This window comes from Folsomia candida, unplaced genomic scaffold (genome assembly GCF_002217175.1).
Source record: "Folsomia candida strain VU population unplaced genomic scaffold, ASM221717v1 Fcan01_Sc002, whole genome shotgun sequence".
NCBI classification, from domain to species: Eukaryota; Metazoa; Arthropoda; class Collembola; order Entomobryomorpha; family Isotomidae; genus Folsomia; species Folsomia candida.
This window is the reverse complement of record NW_019091194.1, coordinates 16,344,324-16,367,267: the sequence shown is the minus strand read 5'-3', so window position 1 is coordinate 16,367,267 and position 22,944 is coordinate 16,344,324. Positions and strand designations below refer to the sequence as shown.

The window sequence follows — 22,944 nt, the reverse complement described above, 5'->3', positions numbered from 1 at the left end:
TGTCGTAAACACAAAATTTCTTGATAAACTATTTATTGGTCAAAAAATTAATCATAATAGAATGGCTGGGATAAAAACTACTGATATATATAACACGTGTCACATTTTCAATTTACATAGTCGAATTTCACAATAAAATCAGTACTGCACATATAAATTAGGTTGTAGTATGAAATACAAAAAGTAAATTTCACTAGATGTATTGTATATTCTAGGTTTTACAACTACACCAATAGCGGCTTACACGCAAAAAACACGCCGGTATACAAAAAATCGCAACATTACACAGATTTCGTGTGTTCAACATTGTTCACGAAAGTTATACGCTTAATCGGTACATCGAAAACAATTACAGAGAACAATCCGAGAGGAGAGCTACAAACCAAAGGTTGGCAGATGGTTTCTTATTCACTGATTACAAATTTCCAGTCGTAAAGGGGGTTCTGTCGGGTGCAGCAGGATCCTTTTACAGACAGCACGAGCCAACACTTGCGACTACGGAGACGGATCAGCTTCGACTGAAAGGGAAATCCCCAAACATGCTGTACAAGAATCCTGCAGACATCCCACATAAAGAGCATGCCAGCCAACAGCGTCTGCTATAATAGAGAAACACATTTTAGAGGGGCTTCCAATATTGCATATGACGAGTTACTTTTGCATTGCTGCCACCAGTGAAGCAAACCCAACAAACCTCTCTTGCTTTGATGGTTCTCTTAGCATGTATGCTACTAAATACTAATTCACAATGTACAAAATGCATGGACAGTCTAAAGTTAACTTATACATTAACATTTCTAGTATTATATTATGATGAACATATTATATAATTATAATATGATATGATATTCTCTCCAATAAGACATGACACGTTCCCTGGTGCATCTGGCCATCCGCTGAAGAAGGACTTGAACTGCTATGTAACAAATCATGTTGGTTAGTTGAACATCCCATACATAGTGCAAAGCAAGATCAATAAGTAAGACAAATATTTAACGGTGAAGTTTACCCATAAAACACGTTGTTAAACCCTCCCTTTGTACTGATAATATTTCTTGTACTGGTCGTAGATTGTCTTTAGAATTTCTTTTGATCCGATTGTCAATAGGGAATTTAGTTGAGAAATTCCATGCTCATCACACAGATCCAGAAGTTTATAACAGCCACCGAGCAGTGGTACCTATAAAATGAACACGAACAATGAATATACATATGCACGTGCACTACGTGTACATAAATGTATAGCGATTACATAAATGCTGTAGGCAGACTATGCCAGGCAAGTAATTACCTTAACAGCGGGGTAAACTGCCAATAACTCAAACTGCTTTATGATAACGGTGACAAAGTAAGGTGAAACTCGCGACAGTTCTTTCTGGCCCAACTTCATAGATTGACACAACCTATTTCATGATGAGATTAATATTATTTTAGTGCATGCCAAACCTGTATATTACAATATCCTACTCCAAACGCAAAATGTGTACCATCTTACCTTTCGATACTGTGACCGCAAGTACGAACATTTAGAATTTCTCCGTCAGAGAGTTTATTCTTCTGATCTGCTCGTTGAGTGAGACACTCAATGAGGTATTGGAAGCACTGACATGAAATTGCAAAAATGAAAATGTGATAGATGAAAACCGCCAGAGAGATATTGATAAATATTTAATAAGAAACCGAGCTGCAGCTCACCTGAAGGAAGATGTGAGATCTGAATGCAATAACATCCAATCTATGAACAATTAGAGCGTTCATAAGATCTGTCAGTGCACAAAACACTATTTTGAAGGTGGCCGAGTCTTCAACGGACGCCAATGGCACTGATGTGACGGACATGAGACAAACAGCGAGAGTTTTCAAGTTGACCATCGCCTTGTTTTTGGAGGAGAAGGAAAGTTAATTGATTATTTTATGAATGAAAGTAAAAATTAGGGCAAACACACCGAGACATTGAACGAATTTGAAATTCATTAATCATACAAAGATGCGACTCGTTAAAAATACTTACTCCACGTCGTCGTAGAATCTTTGTTTGTAACCGAATATACGGTAAGATAGCATTGTTTAAGCACAGAGCATCACAAATGTCCCAATCTAGTGTCAACAGTAGCATTTTGTGTAGACATTCTTGTAAAGTGTGGCGACGAATAGGTTTATTCAGTGCCGGAAGTTCTGCGTCCACAAGGTCGGAAAAAATCTGGATGATCATGTTAATCTCTTGGAAATTGTGAGGCGTATTAGCAAGTTCCTTGAAAAATGTAGGGCAAAGTTAGACAACAATTAAAAAACAGTTAATATGGAGTATAATAATGTAAAGTATAAACAACGCACTATTGTCTTTTCCATCAAAGAGTTGCAAATTAACTGAAAATCTGAAGGGCTAGAAGCTTCGAAAATATCTTGTACAAATTTCTTTGGTATTTTTTCCTTTTTATTTGACGGCAACTGGTCACAGTGTTGCAAAATGGTTGAATTAAGACAAAACTTCCAAAGTTTTGTTAGGAATTCAGCAGGCAATTCATCCTGAACTTTTGCTTTAGATTTGCACACAGAATGCATAAATCGTATGACATACACAATGGAAAGATCTTGGGTAGAATGGTTTGTTTTTAGAAATCTCAAGGATTTTTTAATTTTTGTAGCCAACGAGCGCTTATATAGATTCTTCGTGTCTTCATCCATATTGTCAATCGCTAATTGTGCCAACCAGCAGGCTCTGTAAAAATTGGGCGATGAAGAAGCGTCTGCATCTTCCAGTTTTTGAACAACAAACTGGGTCAGCTTATTACACTGGTCGTTTAATTGGGAGACTAATCTCGTTTTCGGGTTTTGTAATTCCTAAAAAGGAAGGTAATGAATGCACTTTACTCATTGTAAGAAATAAGTATAATGATAAAGGAAAATCAGAAATTCTAAGTTATATATATCTAGTAGGCGTGTAACTGCATAGGTGAGTACATGTCTTGCTTACCTTTAATATGTACTCCAATGTCATCAAACTAATACAACCAGTTGGAGAGTCAATCTTTTCAGCGTTGCACAATCTTTCCAAATCTTTTTCAAATTCTTCCATAAATTTTGGTGACATGAAGACATTGCTCAGAATCATATTGCACAAGTCCAGTTGTGCTGTTTGAGAAAATCTATCCACATTACCTATATACCATTGGAATAATGACACCCAATGAATAGAAAATAAAGTTTCATTCCCTTGAGACTGACTTCCAGAAGAAACGACCAATTTTGAAACTTCGTCCAAGCTAGAATTATCACAGTTTTGGTCGGTAAGTGCCACCAAAATTGCACAAGAACACAGAAACACTACGGTTTTCACATCTTTTGGATATGTTTCAATGTATAGACCGCTGAGAAAGTGCAACATTCCCTGAATTAGCTCACTTGAAAATTCTTCACGCATTTTTCGAGAAGTATTTGCAGGCTCGTGCAAGGACTCCGCTATAGCCGAGTTCACTGACGCTAGTAAATCTCCAATGATGCTACCATAATTTAATTTTGAGTTTGGACTTGGATTCTTCAGCGTTTTGTAATCAAAAGCGCATGATGATGACGAGAGCTCCACAAGTAAAATGGGTTTAGTTTCAATTGATAGCACATTATTCAGAATGTCCTTTAATGACTTTGGAAGCAGCTTCATTTTCTTAATTCTGCGTATAATTTCGCCAAGAGCTTCTATAATTAAAGCGAAGTGGAATATTGGATTTTCAGTAGTTGCTCCGCCACTACGATAGCAGATATGAGTTGCTTTCTCGTTTGAATTAGACAAGTCCTGTGCAACAGTGTCGACCGAGCCTCCCACATCTTGAAATTGTTGAACATAAATTGTAGCTAACTCAATTATGCTGTGTGGCTCCATGTGTCGAGAAACAAGGTTCAGAGTCTCGTCAGAAATTTGAACACAATTTTTACTTTGGACGTGGTGAGTCCAAATAAATTCAGCAGATTCCTTTAATGATTGTTTCATCTCTGATGTCACTGTGTTGTCCTTTTCTTGTTCCGTAATAACAAATTTCTGCTCTAACGCTGTCATAAACTCGAGTTTCTGAGCCACCAAATTAACCTATTGCAGACACATCATAATACATAAAAATTTACATAATCTAGCATTACAGTGTTTAAAGTGTTATAAATTCATTGTTGTGACTCACTAATAGTTGTTTCGCGGAAGAATCTTTGCGTTTTAATAACCGATTCGACAAATTAATCCAGGATTCCCCACTCATATACGATTGGAGATACGACAAGTCCGTTGCATTCGTTGAATAATCATTTAAACAGAAGGATGGCTTCTTTCCCTTGTACTTTGCATTATAACACAACATAATTCCATGTAATTGTCCAAATGCATACGCCAAACAGAGATATTGCTTCACTAACACCAACTCCTAAAAAATAAATTATTAAAAATTAATTAATGGAGACCGGTTCACTTTATTTCCTAGCTAATAATGGTATGCAATGAATAAGTAACACTTGTACCAGTTTTTCTCTATTGGATATCAGCAGTCCAAATGGTTTCAAGCATTCCTCGCAAAGTTTTTCCATCATTTCTGAAATTTTTTCCACTGTAGCGTCTGGAACTGTGTAATCAGTAACTTTGATAGTGCACAAAAATTCGGCAAAAATATCGGTCACAATACACAAGAAAGCCTTTGTTTTCTCATCATCTATTACAGGAATAAGAAAATGTTTTTAATAGTCCTATATACAATAATATAAATTGAATGAGGAGAATTTTTGCATACCAATGCCTTCTTTCAGTGGTTTAACGCATTCAATTTCCAAATTGTGTTGTAATGTTTTCCATAGATCAGTAATTTGTCCAACAGTTAATAAATTGATCACAGTACCGACAGCCGTTTTGAATTTGGCACTAATAATTCGTCCTTCGTACTTACTGTCTGGTTCGAGGTTATCACGAATGCAGCACAAAAGTTTTGCAATAAATTTTGGGAATCGTCTTAACTTCTCAAAAGTGTGGACAATAAATTCCATAAAATTATCACAGGATTCTTGAACATTTCCACTTTCTCGAGGGTAAAATAAAGCTATCTTTAGTACGTTTTCCATGAGGGACTCAAAAATTGTGGGAGCCACTTTTACAGCCAACGTGACGACATTAAAAAATTTAGATGTAACTCGAGTTGTATCTTTTAAAACAACTGAAATCGCATTTTTCACCCAGGCTGGAAAATCTTCAGTGATCAGTACAATATTTACGTTTTTATCCAAAATCGATTGAAAAAGGTCAGCAAGACAATGAAGTCTGGAGTCGGGGGACGCGGTAGGCGAGCCAATGACGATTGCACAGGCTTCAACACTTTTCAAGACATCATCGTCGACAGCAGATTTAGTCCTTTTCCTCGTTTCTTCTTCCTCAAGGTCGGCAGAAGGTCCTAAAGTTAGAATTATAATTTATAATAACATTTCATTTTACAACACTTGAAAAATAAACAGTATTAGCCTCGGTTACATTTATCTACCAACTTACCATCTTCCAGCTGACGTTTTCCAGTGGGCGACGGCTTAATTGTTTTACTTCCCATCTCTACGTCAGCCAATTTAATAACCATTGTCAGTATGCAGTGATCATGTGAGGGAATAACGTTATTTTATTACAGAGCAATAATAACCTGCTCTGCAAAACAAAGGAAGGAGCAGTAAGTTAATTAAAATTGATCCTAAAGACATTTACGCAAAAAAAATGAACTGCAATTTAATTTAATATAATTTAATTGTACCTGTATATTTAAGATTTTTGAAATATGAAATCACAATCTACTTTTTTGGAAACCTTTTCCCGTTGCACGTGTTGCCTCTCGTCTACTGTAAAATTTGAAGCTCGGTTTCGCGGTTCCACTGCTTTTGTGGGAACGACAAATTAATTAAATCAACTAGAATTATTTAAGAACAGTCATCATCAAAAAATAAATTCGCTTGCATTTAGCTCGTAATTTTAGAGCATTGTTTTATTTTTTAGTTCTTGAATCACACGAGGAAGGAAATCGTCTACATCATCTAGATCGTTTTGCTCTGTAAGTGACTTGACTAATTTGATGAATTAGCACAAAGTAGGTTTTACAATTTGTAATTACTATTAAAGCACTGTAATTTGCTAATTGTAGATAGCGAAAGGAATGCAGAGGACACGCACCTTCACGGTCGAACGGGGAGGAGAGACACGCGTTTACAACCAAGGAGCAATTCAACATAATGCGGCCGTAGTTGAGTACACACGGACCTGTACGGCCGTTTTTTCTGGTCTCTGCGCCGGAATATTAGGGCTGACGAGTTTGTACGGTTTTGGATTCTATTTCCTTGCGATATTTGGAATGTGGCTTATCCTCGTTGCAAAAGCAGGGGCGGACTATCAGCGCTTTTTCACGTCTAGGAAAGCACTCCTCACGAACGGGTTCTTTGGTGCGCTCTTTACCTACATCTTATCGTGGACTTTTGCTTACGGAGTAGTTCATGTATACTGAAGAGTTACATTGTAATCCATTTTGTATAATGTTTGAAATAATTTTTGTTTTTATTGAAGTGTTTTATATGCATAGCATAGAAATCTTTTTGCCAAATGTTTGTTTTTGTATATCTCTGTTTCCATTATATACACTGTAAGCAATGAATGAATGAAGCCTGTCTCTACCAAAGAATTAATTAAATATCTAATATTATTATTCCAGTCGTTTTGTATAATAAATCATGTTTAAATGAAGTTCTAATCATAAAAAAATATTTCATTTATTTCTGGTAGCAAAACAAACGAACAAAAACACTGCTACAGTTATTTCAGACTACATGTTTTTGATGGTGATTAATAGTTTATTTAAAAGTAATAAATCAACCACACACAAACAAATTACAAACCTTTTTCACGTTTTCTATAATATCAAGTATTTTATCAATCTCGAGGTGCTGCACAAATTTCATCTGTCCAAGTCTTAAATTATGTAAGTGTACCAGTACCACCCATTTCATATTTATTTTGGTAGTAAATTGAGAGACGTAAAAATAGTTACATATACGTACGGCGGGTGTGTATTTTTTGTTAAATTTTGTCCAGCAGTAGAATATATTATGTTGTATAATAATTTTTACGAAAGAAATTATAAATAATAATTACACTAGAACAGAGGAGGATGTGTCTCACTAATGGTTATGTATATATACAATACTTTACTGCATGTACATTTTAAACCTATCCCCCAGTTTCATTGTTGAAGAGGACACGGGAGCTCTGAAATCGGGAATTATTTCTCGAAGTCCACTACCACCACGCTGTTCAACAGAGCCAGATCTATTATTCCCATGATTTTGTATGAAGTTGATTTTTCTTTGGATATCCGGATTCAAGGCGTGCGATTGCTGCGACTGGTGGTGAGACATATTGTAATAATCAATGGCAGGATTTGTTGGGTCATACATATTGTTGACAGCGGTTCGCCTAAACGCAAATGGGGGAGATGGAGGTGGAACCACCCACTGTTGCTGCTGCTGTTGTTGTTGTGATCGTGGATGTTGCAATCGCATTCGTTGCGTCTCCTCTTGGTCTGCATACATACTCATTCCCATTGCAGGAATGGAACGTTGGTTGTGATTAAGAGATGCCCTGGACTGCGTATCATTGCGGAGGCGAACGTCCCCAGGATGATGCCTATTCTGTTGTAGTCTTTGAGGCTCATAGTTAAAGTTGCTCATCATCAAAGGCATGATATTGTTCTGACGAGGTTGTTGATATTGTTGTTGTGGTCTCTGTTGGCGAGGAGGACTAATAGTAGTAAGTACTGTGTGCCATGAGTTGTTTGAAGAAGGGTTGCTTTTCAAAGTAAAGGTGATAAATTAATGAAAACTTCAACCTGTAAAAGATGATTGTAACAATATATATATGAATAGCTTACTTATTAAAGGACCGGTTGTTTCTAATCTGTTGTGCCTTCTGGATTTTCTCTTGTACGACTAAACGATGAATCTGTTTGTCTACCGGATTACTAACGGTAACGAAACCAGTACGAGTTCTTCTAATTCCTGATGTGACTGAGAGTAAGGGCTGAAAGTTAAAATTTGTTAAACTACAAATTTCACACTCGTATTGCTAAACAAATACTACATACAATTAATTAATTCAAGAAATATTAAATAAAAATGAACTTACCATTAAGGACTCAAGTCCTGGTCGTCTAGTTTCAGGACGGAATACAACTTTTCGTTTAGCAAGTTGTAAACGAGCACGTTGAACACGTTTCCGAGCTAATTTCTGAACAGCCCTCCGATTAGAACGCTTGTTTAATCTACCAATGGATCTCATGTCATTATTATTACGACGTTGTCTTTGTTGTACACCAGCTACATTCAATCGTAAACGCTGCTGAGCTTGTCTGACCAAAAACTGACTCTGCGAACTTCCTCGAATGTTCCGATTTCTGTAGCGACTTCCGATCAACGGCTGAATTTGATTTATAATTTGGCGACCTCCAGTGATTCTATTGCGATATCCACCTCTTCCTCTTCTCCCTCCACCGGCACGTGGGACTCTTCCCTGATTCTACGAATAGAAGTAAATTATTATACCTTGAAGTTATAGTTTCTATATTGCATTCGACTAAAATTTGTTAAAGTCTTTCTTACTCCAACTATGATATTGCCAGCTCCTGCAATGACATTGTTAAAATATCTGCTTCGACTTCCTCTTCCACCACCAAAGCCACTTTGGCGATTCTTGTAAACTTTAATTCCAGTTCGTACTGGTCGATTATTCTTTACAGCAGCACGACCTTCTTTTCGATTTCGTTTTTGTGTCACGACCTTACCCCCACGCCCACGCCCGATTTTAAAACTCCCTTGCTTCTTTTTCACTTTTATGTAGTCATCTGTTAATCAGAGAAAATACGTCGTACTTATTGTGCCGTTAGGATATCATGAATTCATAAAGCTCACGAACACAAAAATAATCTAAGTAAAAGTACTAAATATATGAACTAATTCAATATTAGTATTGTATTACATACCCAAGGATAATTCTGCTCCATTTTCAGCCATTTTATGATCGGCTGTTGTATTGAATTTTGTTCAACCTTATTCTGAAATCAAAAAACATGCGAATGCTAAAAGGTTTTGAAAACTTTAACTTTCAAATATTAATTTGTAAGTAATTCATAAACGTTTAACTCTAAGTCTGTCAGTTCCTAATTATTAGTTGAATTAATAATCGTATACAACAAGTCAATCAATTTCAATAACCTTAACTCAATAATAATCAGAAAACCAAGTTAAAATTCAACAATATCAAATATTCAACACCAATAAAACTCACGTATTTGTTTTGTTGGCTAATTTTAGGCGAGCTAAGACAGTCGTTAACCAGTTATCATAGTCCCAACTATTGGATCCAGGGTTTTCTTATCATGAACACCGAACTTCAACAAACGTACAGGAACAACAATACGAAAAGTAAGAGCAGTAATTGATGATAAGAAATTACAACAATCGAAAGAAACAGAAATCCAAGAAACACCCAACTAGCTAACCAGCACAGCCACAGCAATGAATTCCAATCGTATCCGGCTACTCCGGCTGAATTTGTGCAGCCAGCAAGCTAAAATGATGTTACCCGACACCATGCAACAAATGCTAAATGCCTGCCTCGACCTCGTCTCATGCATGGAACAAGATGTAGGTCTCATGTTTCCAGATATTACGAAGAAATATTACGAAGAAATTATCATACTCATACATCCGTCTAGGTGTCAATCGATCACAAATTTAATTAATATGAAATTTTCAAAAGACACTATCTGCCAATCTCAGGTTTGGGGGAGGTATTTACACCCAAAGAGGAGAACAATTCATCGATCGATTCGATTATTAGTCTTAAATTGTATCTCGACCAGGCCTTGGATGAGTTCGAATAATCGGTCCAGTGGTTGACCGACGAGGGTAAAAATAGCACTAAATTTTTGAATCGTTTATACATGACAAGTGCACTGTGCACATCATCGTCAGATTTACGGATGGATATGATTCATATTCTATGAATTCCGTTTCTACATTTCAAGAAATATCTTTTGCTGCATGAAGGCAATATGGAACGCATCTGGTTATCGGATCGGAAAAGTCCATCCATCCATGGAAAAGCCATAATAAGGGAAAATTTATCCTATTGTTGGTTCAAACTGGAATCTCAATTTGACCACTCAAAAACTGAGAGGCTAACGTGGTTCGAGGTGAATCTGGCTGAGAGAGTCGCCCTCTTGTTCCCACGAGTGAATTTACCTTGTGGGAAGTTTGAACAGCGCACTTGCTGCCTTTTTCCAAATCCGTCCATGCTGCTGCTCGCCTCTTCCTCCATCCACCACCGGTTCTCGCTCCTGCTCCCTGCAAAAATCTCTCTTTCACTTTTTGGTCGTCACACCCCTCGGAATATCGGGAATTAGACCTCTCCCACCATGGTAAGCTCTCACCCCGTCCTTATAATCTTTAAAAACATCCCTAAAAGCTCTATCTCGTCTCTATCTGTCTGTATGTATGGTCAACATTTTGCAAGTTTGAAACTATACAATCCTCAATAATTCTGGACTTAACATTATCCAGCTATTGTTTAGTTTTGTTTGGTTGTTGTAAAACTTCTGATAAGTAATTATTTTTAAGAAACCCAAATGGTATTTTATTGGTTATTATTTGTGTACATTTACATAATGTATTATTTCAGGCCAGGGGACCGAAGAAGCATTTGAAGCGTTTAAACGCACCCAAGGCATGGATGTTGGACAAGTTGGGAGGAGTTTACGCTCCTCGTCCATCCACTGGACCTCACAAGTTGCGAGAATCACTCCCACTCGTCATTTTTCTGAGGAATCGTCTGAAGTATGCCCTCACTGGTGCTGAGGTCACCAAAATTTTAATGCAGCGTTTGGTTAAAGTTGATGGAAAGGTTAGATGCGACCCCACTTACCCTGCTGGATTCATGGGTAAGCGATAGTTACCAATGTACTACTGCAATAACAAACGACAACATTTAAATAACAAATATGATTTTCAAACGACGCAGATGTGATCCAGATTGAGAAGACGGGGGAGAATTTCCGACTAATTTATGACGTGAAGGGAAGATTTACCATTCACAGGATCACAAACGAGGAAGCCAAGGTGAGATATCCACGACATTTACGACAATATTAACTAGTATATATGCGCGATATTGCATAATGCTGACAACATTTTTTTTCTTCAGTACAAGCTCTGCAAGGTCAAGAGGGTCTGCGTTGGCCCAAAAGGCGTTCCATTTTTGGTAACAAACGACGGAAGAACCATCCGCTATCCTGACCCATTGGTTAAAGTTCATGATACCATCCAAGTGGACATTGCAACTGGAAAGATCATCGATTTCATTAAGATGGATCCAGGTACCTACTACGTGCCATTTTTCTGTTTCTCTGTCTTGAACTCTAGATGATGAACAATTATTTCAGGCATAATCCAATGATCGATACATGATTATTATTTCGAAATTTCTGATTTCTAAATTAGATTTTATTAATTTTATATACATCTGCATTGAACTTCAATATAACCGAGTTGTTTTTTTTGCAGGAAATCTGTGCATGATTACTGGAGGTCGTAACTTGGGGCGAGTGGGTACTGTCGTGAGCCGTGAGCGTCATCCAGGGTCCTTCGATATCGTTCATATTAAGGATGCAGTCGGCCACATCTTCGCCACCAGGTAATTTTACATATTTTTAATGTTTAAATTTAATTGCCTGGCCCCTTTCGAAGTCCGTTTGGTTTATTTTTTTATAATCTCGCGGGTCAAAATGTGGGCAATATAAATGAATTACTTCTCTCACGGTCGCACACTTGACATTTTAGTGCATGATGTGCATTACCAAGAGAGTGGACAACTTTATTGAGATAAATTATGGCAACTGTGCATTCATATATTTGTATATATGGTGCAATACAATGAGCCGTATATTTCCTTCCAGGTTGAACTACGTTTTCATCATCGGGAAAGGAAACAAGCCCTACGTGTCACTACCCAAGGGCAAGGGAGTTAAGCTAACCATCTCTGAAGAAAGAAATAAGCGTATTGCTGCGAAAGCTGCAGCTGGCGTTTAATTTTATGAATTTTCCATAAATCCAAATAAAAATAGATTTTAAAATCTAATAAATGTTTTCCACCCGTAATTGTTTCTGCATTCATTCTATGCATTTAAGCGTGCAGCCCAAATCCGACTACAAAATAAGCAAATAATTCATGATGGGCAACAATTGGCTCGTTTGGTCTTTGTTTCGTAGTTATTCAACACTCATAAACAATTTAATTTTTGAGGATAGTCTCCATAAAATAAATACATCGCAAATCCTTACGTTATAAAGGTAATGTACACATATTTTCAGTAAGTACACAAACAATCGACATTCACGATAAACAAAGTCTCGAGTATGATATACTTCAACCGCATATAGGATAAGTTGCATATTATGGTAGGAGGAGGAGGAGTGTATTATGGATGTAAACGGTAGATTGCAGTAGTATTATTAATTTAATTGGATACACGGGATTAAGTTGTAGTATTTTGATTTTTTTTAGTAATAATAAGGAGGTGGTTGATGCATAATCGGTTGAAGAATAGCACATATTTATTTTAGGTAAATGGTGTTATCTTCAAACATCAACGACCATTTTCTTGTGAATATCTGTATTTCCAACCACGCTACAAAACTCCTGAAATGAAATTTTGCCATCTTCATCCTGCAAAAAAAGAAATATTTATATGTGTTTAGCACGAAGTATTTACGTACATAATGTAAATGAGTTGCATAATAAATTTTATGTACTAACCTTGTCAGCAAACAGAATTGTCTTATCAACTATTTGTTGCAGTTGTGTGTCTTTCAAATTGTTGCCGACCATCATTTTCAAAACCTACGAAAACCCCATGCAAAAAAGTTTGTTTACTGCCACAATTTCCACATTATGAAAACAAGCTAATATCCAGCATCCATACAAAAAACTAGGCTTTTACTTTATTTGGAATATTAATCATTTTATGAACTACGAACTACCTGAAATAGTTCTCCGTTTGAAATATAGCCGTCATTATCCATGTCGTAAATGCGAAAAGCAAATCGGAGTTTAGATTCTTTGTCGCCTTTTACACTAAATTGCGAGACTCCTTGGATGAATTCTGTAATAAATATCAATGAGAGAAATTCATAAGTGCTCTTGTCCAAAACTCAAAATTCACGGTGTACAACAACAGGACAAAACATCAACGCCCGTGTATGAATTATTTTTACCCTTAAAATCAACTTCTCCATTCCCATCAGCATCAAAAATATCAATTACACGCTGAACTAATGGATTTTGTTGTAGTTCCGGCAAACTCATAAACTCATCAATGGATAAAGATCCAGAGTTGTCCAGATCTAACTTTCTGAATCGTTTCCCCAACCTCTTGATCTCATCAGGGTCGACTGTCAGTGAAACAAAGGGAATGTTAGCCAAGAGTGCACGTTTGGGAGAAAGCAATGAAAAGTTGAAAGAGACAGATATAGAAAGGGACGTACAAGCCGATTCATTACATGACTTACAATGACTACACATTTCACCCTGCAGAGACACTTCATTACCCTGCAAGTGAGATAAAATACAACAATTTGAAAATAGATTCGTCTCTCAGAATTTAAATTTGTTCATGTAGCGTATTAGTTAGTAGTGCAAGCATTTTTGCCGAATCCAAAAAAATAATACTTTGGTCAATTTTAATATAATGTTTGTATAATCAATCATGTTCATTCCAATTCCAATTCCAGTAGGGCTAAATAACAAACCCGACGCCCTTTGAAGAAGGGTGGTGGTGAAGGTGACACTTTGGATTTAGTGTTGGTTCCTTTATTTGGTGGTAGTTCAGAAATTAGTGGTTTCTTGGCATTTGAAGATTTTGAGGCCAATCCTGAATTCGACATGTGACTATTCCTGTTGTGACTGCTTGGAGCTTTGCCCTCAAATTGGCGTGGGTCAAACATTTGGCTCTTCCTATCCATCGACGACTTTCTCCGATATGGAGTAGGAATGGTTGGTTGTTGAGGCAAGGGTGGAACAGGTGAGGAGGGTGCACCTTTCCTAGCAGAGGGATGGTCAGTCTCGTGGCTATTTTTCTTCATGTTGGTTGGTCGGTCAGGCGGTCGAACAAAATTGTTAGGTTTTATAATAGGCAGAATCGTTCACTGACTAAAACTCTAAATGTATACTAATACAAGCTTAATTCAAAAATAATTGATTATTGCAAAATTTAGAGAAATTTGAGTTTGAGGTAGAGTGAAAGGTCATGAAAGTTTACAACTTTCTTCATCCTGGAAAATACAATGTCGCCAAAGATACAAACGATTTAGATATCGTATAGATTCTAGAACTATGTATGTAAAACGCTAATCCACTACGGCGAACAGAATAAGCAATGCTCGGCGTGGTTATATGATCGATAGTGGTGTTTAAAGACTTACCATTTTTAGTGTCTTTTTGTTTTATTACGATGATTGCTCAGAGAAAAGATATTATTAAGTCGAGTTTCGACAAATCTCGTGTGAAAATGATGTTTGAGAAACAGTTATTGGCAAAATGTGCTTATATTGCAATGAATCCTTGAATTCCAGAGATTCCGTGAAGGACTTGAAGAATGAGTTGTTGTTCTAATCCTTTGATGATTTAATATATGACAACCGCCTGAAACAGTAATAATTAGAATGCTTATTAGTTATCTGCTCGTTTTAGTTGAGTGTTCTGTGTTTTAATTACAGTAAGACCAAAATTAAGCTCTGATAATCGTCTAAGACGATTGCGAATTATCAGAACTAGATAAGCATGAATAAGTAGATCTCAAGACCTGTATGTATATTTAAATATTAAATATCTCGCCTTCAGTTATTCTGGATTTACGATTTAGCAATTTACAAGATTCTTTAAAACATAAAACTAGAAACACGTAGATAGAAATGATCTTAGGTATTCGTTCTTGCGAAAACTAATTATTTGGTTTTGTTACAAAGATGAAAGTTACATTGAAACAAACCACACACGGCAGGTAAGCCTGTGAACTTGAAACTTCTGTGTGCTGTATTGTATTAATTTCAATCGCGACACGACTGTACATACCACAGATAAGTTTTGGGCAGGGACAAATTGCACGATGACGATTATTTCGCTTATTATTGCTACACACTCTTGCTGTAATATTCAAATAATTACTTAAATAATAGCTGCTCCAAGCATAAGTTCAGTTTAAACTTCATGTAAAGCACCGACCCACCGACCGACACCTTCACCATTGGTTTACAGTTTTGCACAAGTAAAACAAGTACATAATATACTGAACTGATCGTGTACCAATACTACCAAAAGAGATTACCAATATGCTGCTAATAAAAACTAACAAACAACACGAGTCAACCTGTTATTAAAAGAGCAACCATTCTGCATGGATATTTGATATTGTATTCACTAATTACTATTGTCTTACTTGACTTAATATTCCAGCAGCCTCAGTAGCAGCAGATCGCCAGCCACGAAGTCCATCAGTCAGTAATAGTCTTGGTAAAGTAGAAGATCATACTACAAGTTTAAGTTTGTCCTCCGAAACTGTGTTATTAAACCTTGACTTTCCTTCTCAATTCATTTACGAAACTGAAAAGTCGACTATTGAAGGCAATTATTAGAGGATATTATAGCCCAAACTTGAAGGGCAACCCAACCCCGGTTAATTCTTACAATGAAGGCTAAATGTCCAAGTGCGTTGACTTTTTCCGGATTTGCTTGCTTTCTTCTTCACGTTTAATATGAATTTCTAATGGAAACACGATGATGAGGAAAAGGAAAAGAAGGCGTATCACATGTAAAAGTGACAGTGACGAAGAAAGAAAGCACGGGATAAAAACCCTGCCTAACCAGAAAGCCAATGTAAGAAAACCTTACACACGCTCTAATCTCGAGGAAATTCAGTTAAATCCCAGAAGGAAGTGCCATTTTTTAAGTAAATCGCACTGGCAAGTAATGAATTAGAGAAGAAGGAGAGAAGAACGGTGTTTGGTTATTTGCTTGGCATATAGCATGCTTGCTTTCCTACTAGGTTAGATTGAGACTTTGGAATAATAGTAAACTTTAGCAAGGAAGAAGAAGTAACAAGTATTATTATAATAGCGTAAAATATGGTGTTGGTTGGTGTGGTTGGGCTAGGTTGAGAAGATGTATGCAGTGAAATATTCTGTCGGGGTGTTCTCGGCTTTCTCGGAGTTTTCAGTTTGGGTTGGGTTCGGTTTACTATAAGTTTCTTACCTCCGAGGGGCCTCCGAACACGAGGTCAACTTTTTTATGCAACTTTCCTTCCCATTCTTCTTGGGTCCATCGGTAAAGAATGAGATATTTTAAAGATTGGAAAAGTGAAAGTGAAAGTTGACGTTGGCCAAGCTCAAATCACATTTTGACCTAAAATTTTCAACGCCTCTACATAAATTCCTGATTGTCCCATCATTCCAATGTATTGCGGTTTGTTGGGTAGTTAGTGAGTTGTTCTTCCTCCGATTCGATTCACATCACACACATCCCGCCGTAGTACAAGCAGCCTTTCCAAACGGCAGAGAAAGTACCAGCTTCAGTTTTTCCTTAGCTCACTGGCTTTTGGCGCATATAGCGCATACTTATATTGATCCAGGGAAATCCTTATCTTTGCTCTGGTTTAACTTTCTCCACTTGCAGACAAGTTACATACACAACACTGCGAGAAAGCAGCCGTGCCTGATATGTTTCATTCATACTATAGCTTCCTCCTCTGTTGGTTATTACTTGACTCGACACTCGACCACACGGCTCGACTGACTCGCGTCTTGTACTTGGTTAGCTTTCTAGTGAAAGCCACTTTGCTGCCTCGCTTTCTCCTCGTCGCCTAATGAATAAGAACATTGAGAATTCCGCTTCTAAAGCCGACGACGGCACACTCGACTCAAGTTCTGATCGAGTGGCCGCACGTTTTGTAAAATTTAATGGATTTTACCCCGCATGGTACATATAAATATGTGTCAGTATATATCCAATTCTATATGGCACACCCTCTTTCTCCAGCTATGGATGGATGGATGGATGGCAATCAGTATCAAACAAACAGGGGAAGAATACGGATAAGAGAACAAGAAAATTATGCGTAAATAAGAGAACGATACATGTTTCATAGTTTCGAAAATGAACGTTTAACTAAAATTCTCTATTATGTATATTTATCGGTGTGCATGCATTATGCATAATTACATCATGTATATATCACTTTCATGTACAGGGTGTTAATAAAGTTCGATCCCATTTTTCCTGTAAAAAAGTGAAGGCTAGTATAAAAAAAAACTACCCGTGATACTTACAAAAAATGTTCGACATATTTACCTTAGTATTTGGTCTTGTTACCATTTACTTTAACCATGCCCTCAACTCTTTGTTTAAGGCTCTGTGCTAATTTTTCCAATGTGCCTCTGGAAATCGAATTCCATACATCTTGAACTTTTTTTTACTAGCTCTTCCCTCGTCCGGGGTTGTGGCTCTTTGTATACATTTTCCTTAAGTATGGACCACTGGTTCTTCAGGGGATTCAAATCTGGGCCGTTAGCGGCCCACACCCCCTTGCTCCAGACCGTTGAAACTTGCGTCTTGATGAGACTCAAACTCGCTTTTGCTGTATGGGCTATAGCACCATCCTGCATGAAAACTATTTTTCTTTCATTCGGAAATATTTCCTTGTTCCCCATGCTATCGAAATAGATAGGTAATATTTTTTCCATATAATGCTTTGCATTGACTGATTGGCCTTTTGGTATGATATGTAGAGGGGTCACGCAACGTGCACAAAATCCACCCGCTACCATAACTTTAAGCCCGAATTTTGGGATCGCTCTTGATGGTACATCCGATTTGTTTTCTGTCCTGTAACGAACATTTTGTTGGTTCAATTTTGGATATAGTTCAATAATAGATTCGTCAGTCCAAAGGATGTGACTGCGCAATTCTTCACCAAGTCTTTTTTCACTCAAATGGGCACTTTTCTGAAGGAGTTCTTCAAATTTCAGACGGTCATCGATATATTTTTGTGACATGAGAGGTTTTTTTGGTTAGTTTGTAAGCTGTGTGACCCCACTTCGTAGTTTTCACAAATTTTTGCACGGTCACACAGTTAATTTGCTTCTTCTTCTCTTTATAGCGTTTTGAGTCATTTAACTCCCTTGCTCAATTACGTAATGAACTACCGGTTTTCTTGCAAAGTCTGTTTTTAATCATTCTTTTTGTGGTAGGTGACACCTTTCTGGGTCGCCCTGGTCGCTTTTTGTCGTGGACAAAATTTTTATTCTTCCATTTCCAAACAGTTCTGCGGCTGCAGCCCAATTTTTGCACAATTTCTGTAGGTTTAAGCCCCTGCTGATGCAATGTTTGTATCTCAACTCTAAGATGCTCATGACTTACACGTTTAGTTGTTCCTCCCATGGTAAAAATTTGAAATAAATAACTTCACTGGTTCAAAAGTTCCAGCTGAATTTGTAACAACCACGCTCCAAAAAATGCATGGGATCGGACTTTATTAACACCCTTTACAAAGTATTTAGCTCATATGCTATGCTATACTTTCACCAGTTTTACCAAGCTTCATATGTTATCACAATCACAGATTGTTGAACCCCAAGAGTTAACCAACAGTTAAATTTCATAATTGACAAACTTAATGAATAATAAATAATCTATACTTACTTACTACATGCTTACTACTGTTCAAAGTCTGTAAACGAAACCAATAGAATGAACTTGACTTATGCACCATATTATTATTATGATGATCACGTCGTTCTTGTGTGAATGAATGCTTATATGAATGTCAATCTTTCTACCTTGATGGCACGAGACCTGGCACGCTGTGTTTGCGTTGATAACAAAAATTGATCATATGATCTGAACCTGAACGTATAATCATCAGTAAGAATATGATGGACAATAAACATCAAACCGCATGATGAAATTATAGTTGGGAAAATTGTACCCATTATTGACTGTTCATTCAAATTGTGCAGTACAGCTACTGAATACACACAAGCAATAAGCATAGATAAAATAAGCTATTTTTGAGTTAACGTCTTTTGTATCATCATGCCTCCAAAAAAGGTAAGAACTAATATCTGCACATAACACATAAGTAAATAGACTAGACTTCAAACTTTAGTAGATAAAATTAGGAAAGTGGCTGCCGGTCCCCTTGACAAATCCTTTACTTGTTGCTCTCACTTCTGAAGGTCTGTCCTCCCGAACATTTTTCTGTCCGTGAACGCAAAAGTGGGCTGTGAGGAGAGGGAGAAAGGTGGTGAAAGCACTTGGAAGGTGGTGGGCATGGTGAGAAACATGAGACTCGTCCCGTCCTGTCTTGCTCTGCTGCTGTCCAGTCAAAAAATGCTTTCACTTTATTATTCGCTCCATGCCTTCCATTTCCATCACTCCATTCCATCGCTTTACTATTATAGACAATTAATTGCTGGCTTCATTTTTAGAGAGAAACTGCATAAAACACCGTGTGCAGTCATCGTAAAGAATTCATAAGTAAAAGTTCCATCACCACGCTGCTTCTGGGCAAACTCCAGTCACAATAATAATAATAAATACTCCACGTCTGTCTAACCAGTTCTAGTATTTACCAAGTCGTTCGACCTTGAAAGACATTGGCCTTCGCTTTTGGCTGCATCATCTTCATCAAGCACGATTTCTTATAAAGTTCTCTGATCCTCTGTGAATATGGAATAACAAAAGCAACAAAAAATCCGGCTCATTTTTAAAAGTCTTGATCGCTTAAAGGAGCGTTTCATTCAATCCCAATAGATCCTCAGTCTCGTGACACCACATTTTATTAATAGAAAAACCCATTAGAGGAGAGGATTTACTGAATTAGGTTGCATATTAGTGTGGACGATAATAACGTGTTGTTCACCAACCAATTCGCATAGAATCTTTCCCCTCATCTCCTCAAATCATATCATCATCATCATAATAATAAAATTTGTGATTGCGTTGAATGTGTTTTTGGAGCTCAAATCTATTCAGCTGCGGGGACGAGTTTCAGTTGTAAGTACAAAAAGTATGGTGTATTGTACAATTTGATTTATAAGGTTAAAAAAAGACTATTTTACATTGCAAATTGGGAAAATTTTTGAGTGAAAGTTTTTACTATGAAGAGGTAGGTGTAGGTCTGCCTGTTCTAAATTTTTGTGCAATCTGTCTGCAGTCTGCACAAATCTGAGCAACCTTTCTACAGATCTTCCTCTAATATGTCGAATCTGTAATCTATATAGTATAATCTATTTTTGAACAGAGAATGACAAATTCGGAAGAGGTCCACCTTCGCAGCCGGGAAAAATCAAGTGGAAGTTCGGGATTTGGTGCTTCTTCAAATGGTGAAAGTTCCTCAAAATTGAATACTAAGGATAAAATGAAGAGGGTGCCGGGAGGAGGTCGTCCCAGGAACAGGAAGGTCGTAATTGGTGGTCTTTTAGTCCTCGCCCTGTTGGCCTGGATGTTTCTGTTCAACGGGTCCAGCACCCCGATGCACTCGGTCGGATGGTTGGATGAGAACGTGTACCTTCGATTCGGACTTAACAAAGAGGTTTATGCAGTCGTACTGGATGCAGGGTCGACGGGGACAAGAGTGCTTGCATTCGCATTTCATCAGTCCGTGCATGGTATAGCACTCTCTTGAAATACTAAAAATGACACCAAAATCCAATATTGTATAAAATGACTATTCACTATTATTATACGTTTCTTATTTAATTTGATATTTAGACAATAATTTGAAGCTGAAGGATGAACTATTTCACGAGGTTAAACCAGGTCTATCCTCATACTCGGATGATCCACAAGCAGGTGCTGACAGTGTGAAGCAGTTATTATCCAGAGCAAAAATATTCATTCCTCAGGAACATTGGGCTAAAACTCCAGTTTCCCTGAAGGCGACGGCAGGACTTCGTTTACTTCCAAAAGCAAAGGCTGACGCAATTTTAGAAGCGGTGAGACCTACCATCAGTATATAATATGACGTCATTTGTTAGTATAAAGTTGCAAAAAATGAGTGATTTGATTAACTTGGAATAATATTATTTTTGAAGGTGTCAAATGTGATCAAAAGTATTGGATTCCATGCAACAGAGGATTCAGTGGGAATCATGGATGGTGTCGACGAAGGTATCTTCTCGTGGTTTACGGTCAACTTTTTATTGGGTAGGTTGATGTGGTTCAAATGCTATATATTATTGAGATTCACTGTTTACAAGAAATGTAGACTTTAACAATTTGTTTCATTGGATTTGCTAGATCGGATAGGAGGACCAGTTTCAAAAACTGTCGCAGCGTTGGACTTGGGTGGTGGTAGCACCCAAATAACTGTTGCTTCCTCTCCAGGTACAATTGAATTCCTTCCCTCAGAAGACATTCAAAACATTAGCCTCTTTCATCAACAAGTGCCATTATATACACACAGGTAAGAACTGCACATATGCATACATATAATAATGACAAATATATTGACATATTTCATCTTGTGCATTGTGTCGTTATAATTTATAATTACTTCTTGCAGCTACTTGGGCCTTGGCCTTCAAGCTGTTCGAAAAGCGGTATTATCTGCAAATCAGACAAATCCAGAATCAACTGTATTGGAAAGCGTTTGTGTAAACCCTGTGGTTTCAAGGGAATGGACTTATGGAGGCGTCACTTACACGATGAAGTACTTACTGATTAATTATATATATGCTAATCCACCACATCATGTTCTTTAAATGTAAATTTTGTCATCAGGGGTGTCCAAACTGGAAAATTTGAAAAAGTTCAGTATAATGGTTTTGCTCGCAAAGAAGCAGTCGCGGACTGGGATGAATGTTACAAAGTGATTGTCAAGATTATTGAAGAAAAAGGCGTTATCAAACCAAAAGACTTAAATCGGCAAATCGTTGTTATTTCGTATTTCTTTGAAAGAGCGGCAGAAGCAGGTTTAGTCGGTGAGCTGTTGACATGCTTTATAAATTTGCCACCATTCACAAAAAAATGCATACATATACTAATAAGCCCTTTTTAAATCACTTGTCTAGACCCACTGGAAGGTGGGAAGCTTACCTTACAGCATTACTTGGATGCAGGGAAACTTGCTTGTCGAACTGTGAATGCGGACCTACCACTTGCCTGCTTGGACTTGACTTTTATGGGCGCAATACTTCATAATGGATACGGACTAGCAAAATCTACGCCACTTTTAGTACTAAAAAAATTACATGGGCACGAATTAAGTTGGGCGCTAGGTGCGGCGTACCACATTCTTCAAAATGGAGGGTAATAATTAATAATCATAAATAATAGTCAATTACAGTCCAACACACATACACAACATAACTTGCGTCCAGTTTAAATTTTTGTGTGAATCCTATTCCTCTAAATATCTAAATGTAGCCATTTGTCTGGTCCCCACATTGTGAAAAGTATATAACCGATAGACTATAACAGACTATATCAACTTATGATATGATCTGCATTGCATGATGATAAGTATAGACTATAGCAAAAGGCAAGACTGTGATATTCTTGCACATTTTGATAATATTTCTCTCGCGTTTGCAAGAAATATGTAAAATTCATTCCCCATTTATTACTATAATAATAATGCCTTGTCGTCGAGTTTATTGCTCCAAAACCATGCATCTGGTTCCTCTCTTTGTACTGATTTATGCTAATAATAACGTTTCAGCGTTAATTTTATTTTTGGACTTGTAGACAATTAAATACGTCGTAATCAATAAATAAACTTCGCTCAATTGCATTTTAAAAATTGGTGCGAACTGCTATTGCAATAGCAATATTAAATGAATTAT

At 37.2% G+C, this 22,944-nt stretch overlaps 5 protein-coding genes and 1 long non-coding RNA gene across 15 annotated transcripts; 3 read left to right on the top strand and 3 right to left on the bottom strand.

Moving 5' to 3' along the window:
* Positions 1-16: 16 nt before the first annotated feature.
* On the bottom strand, positions 17-5,866 carry LOC110844606. Of its 3 annotated transcripts, none has more exons than XM_022090849.2 (13): positions 5,763-5,866; positions 5,513-5,659; positions 4,767-5,417; positions 4,501-4,688; positions 4,170-4,406; positions 2,975-4,081; positions 2,335-2,841; positions 2,012-2,251; positions 1,696-1,875; positions 1,496-1,602; positions 1,292-1,403; positions 1,010-1,180; positions 17-916 (listed from the first exon to the last, which is right to left on the bottom strand). In XM_022090849.2, the coding sequence occupies exons 2-12, from the start codon at positions 5,592-5,594 to the stop codon at positions 1,025-1,027; spliced, it is 3,567 nt and encodes a 1,188-aa protein (XP_021946541.2). In that variant the 5' UTR covers positions 5,595-5,659; positions 5,763-5,866; the 3' UTR covers positions 17-916; positions 1,010-1,024. The 3 variants fall into 3 exon arrangements, with proteins under 3 accessions (XP_021946541.2, XP_021946542.2, XP_035703895.1); XM_022090850.2 differs by having other exon boundaries at positions 17-913; XM_035848002.1 differs by having other exon boundaries at positions 5,513-5,654; positions 5,763-5,843.
* A 33-nt stretch (positions 5,867-5,899) lies between these two features.
* LOC110844085 lies at positions 5,900-6,739 on the top strand. The gene is made up of 2 exons (XR_002547416.2): positions 5,900-6,056; positions 6,147-6,739. It is a non-coding gene; the product is annotated as an uncharacterized LOC110844085 (long non-coding RNA).
* Positions 6,740-6,746: 7 nt separating this feature from the next.
* On the bottom strand, positions 6,747-9,580 carry LOC110844084. Its single transcript, XM_022090200.2, has 6 exons — positions 9,335-9,580; positions 9,030-9,101; positions 8,650-8,891; positions 8,177-8,566; positions 7,923-8,071; positions 6,747-7,840 (listed from the first exon to the last, which is right to left on the bottom strand). Exons 2-6 carry the CDS (start codon positions 9,058-9,060, stop codon positions 7,201-7,203), a joined length of 1,452 nt encoding a protein of 483 aa, XP_021945892.1. The 5' UTR covers positions 9,061-9,101; positions 9,335-9,580; the 3' UTR covers positions 6,747-7,200.
* A 729-nt stretch (positions 9,581-10,309) lies between these two features.
* On the top strand, positions 10,310-12,204 carry LOC110842724 (40S ribosomal protein S4). The gene is made up of 6 exons (XM_022088518.2): positions 10,310-10,469; positions 10,730-10,988; positions 11,069-11,166; positions 11,252-11,423; positions 11,611-11,740; positions 12,003-12,204. Exons 1-6 carry the CDS (start codon positions 10,467-10,469, stop codon positions 12,133-12,135), a joined length of 795 nt encoding a protein of 264 aa, XP_021944210.1. The 5' UTR covers positions 10,310-10,466; the 3' UTR covers positions 12,136-12,204.
* Positions 12,205-12,288: 84 nt separating this feature from the next.
* LOC110842725 (calcineurin subunit B type 2) lies at positions 12,289-16,265 on the bottom strand. 5 transcript variants are annotated; one of them, XM_022088519.2, is made up of 8 exons: positions 15,788-16,265; positions 15,540-15,715; positions 14,527-14,746; positions 13,591-13,654; positions 13,321-13,497; positions 13,087-13,208; positions 12,863-12,946; positions 12,289-12,772 (listed from the first exon to the last, which is right to left on the bottom strand). In XM_022088519.2, the coding sequence occupies exons 3-8, from the start codon at positions 14,527-14,529 to the stop codon at positions 12,686-12,688; spliced, it is 537 nt and encodes a 178-aa protein (XP_021944211.1). In that variant the 5' UTR covers positions 14,530-14,746; positions 15,540-15,715; positions 15,788-16,265; the 3' UTR covers positions 12,289-12,685. The 5 variants fall into 5 exon arrangements, with proteins under 5 accessions (XP_021944211.1, XP_035703897.1, XP_021944215.1 ...); XM_035848004.1 differs by having other exon boundaries at positions 15,540-16,265; XM_022088523.2 differs by having other exon boundaries at positions 13,615-13,654; positions 15,540-16,260.
* Positions 16,266-19,047: 2,782 nt separating this feature from the next.
* On the top strand, positions 19,048-22,901 carry LOC110842722 (ectonucleoside triphosphate diphosphohydrolase 5). 4 transcript variants are annotated; one of them, XM_022088512.2, is made up of 8 exons: positions 19,048-19,204; positions 20,400-20,766; positions 20,870-21,093; positions 21,193-21,304; positions 21,398-21,563; positions 21,663-21,809; positions 21,881-22,080; positions 22,171-22,901. In XM_022088512.2, exons 1-8 carry the CDS (start codon positions 19,190-19,192, stop codon positions 22,410-22,412), a joined length of 1,473 nt encoding a protein of 490 aa, XP_021944204.1. In that variant the 5' UTR covers positions 19,048-19,189; the 3' UTR covers positions 22,413-22,901. The 4 variants fall into 4 exon arrangements, with proteins under 4 accessions (XP_021944204.1, XP_021944205.1, XP_021944206.1 ...); XM_022088513.2 differs by lacking the exon at positions 19,048-19,204 and adding an exon at positions 19,336-19,429; XM_022088514.2 differs by lacking the exon at positions 19,048-19,204 and adding an exon at positions 19,499-20,152.
* Positions 22,902-22,944: the final 43 nt, after the last annotated feature.

Bases quoted from the DNA above. Each gene is read 5' to 3' on its own strand.
- LOC110844606 (XM_022090849.2), bottom strand. From the start codon at position 5,594: ATGGTTATTAAATTGGCTGACGTAGAGATGGGAAGTAAAACAATTAAG. The intron at 4,407-4,500 runs GTACAAGTGTTA...TTTATTTTTTAG, and splicing joins TATCCAATAGAGAAAAACTG to GAGTTGGTGTTAGTGAAGCA. The intron at 1,181-1,291 runs GTAATTACTTGC...TTCATTTTATAG, and splicing joins CAGTTTACCCCGCTGTTAAG to GTACCACTGCTCGGTGGCTG.
- LOC110844084 (XM_022090200.2), bottom strand. From the start codon at position 9,060: ATGGCTGAAAATGGAGCAGAATTATCCTTGG. The intron at 8,892-9,029 runs GTATGTAATACA...TCTGATTAACAG, and splicing joins TGGAGCAGAATTATCCTTGG to ATGACTACATAAAAGTGAAA. The intron at 8,567-8,649 runs GTAAGAAAGACT...TTCTATTCGTAG, and splicing joins CTGGCAATATCATAGTTGGA to AATCAGGGAAGAGTCCCACG.
- LOC110842724 (XM_022088518.2), top strand. The intron at 10,989-11,068 runs GTAAGCGATAGT...CAAACGACGCAG, and splicing joins TTACCCTGCTGGATTCATGG to ATGTGATCCAGATTGAGAAG. The intron at 11,424-11,610 runs GTACCTACTACG...TTTTTTTTGCAG, and splicing joins TTTCATTAAGATGGATCCAG to GAAATCTGTGCATGATTACT.
- LOC110842725 (XM_035848004.1), bottom strand. The intron at 13,498-13,590 runs GTACGTCCCTTT...TTTCACTGACAG, and splicing joins GTCATGTAATGAATCGGCTT to TCGACCCTGATGAGATCAAG. The intron at 12,773-12,862 runs GTTAGTACATAA...CTTTTTTTGCAG, and splicing joins CAATTCTGTTTGCTGACAAG to GATGAAGATGGCAAAATTTC.
- LOC110842722 (XM_022088512.2), top strand. The intron at 21,094-21,192 runs GTGAGACCTACC...TTATTTTTGAAG, and splicing joins CTGACGCAATTTTAGAAGCG to GTGTCAAATGTGATCAAAAG. The intron at 21,810-21,880 runs GTACTTACTGAT...TTTTGTCATCAG, and splicing joins GGCGTCACTTACACGATGAA to GGGTGTCCAAACTGGAAAAT.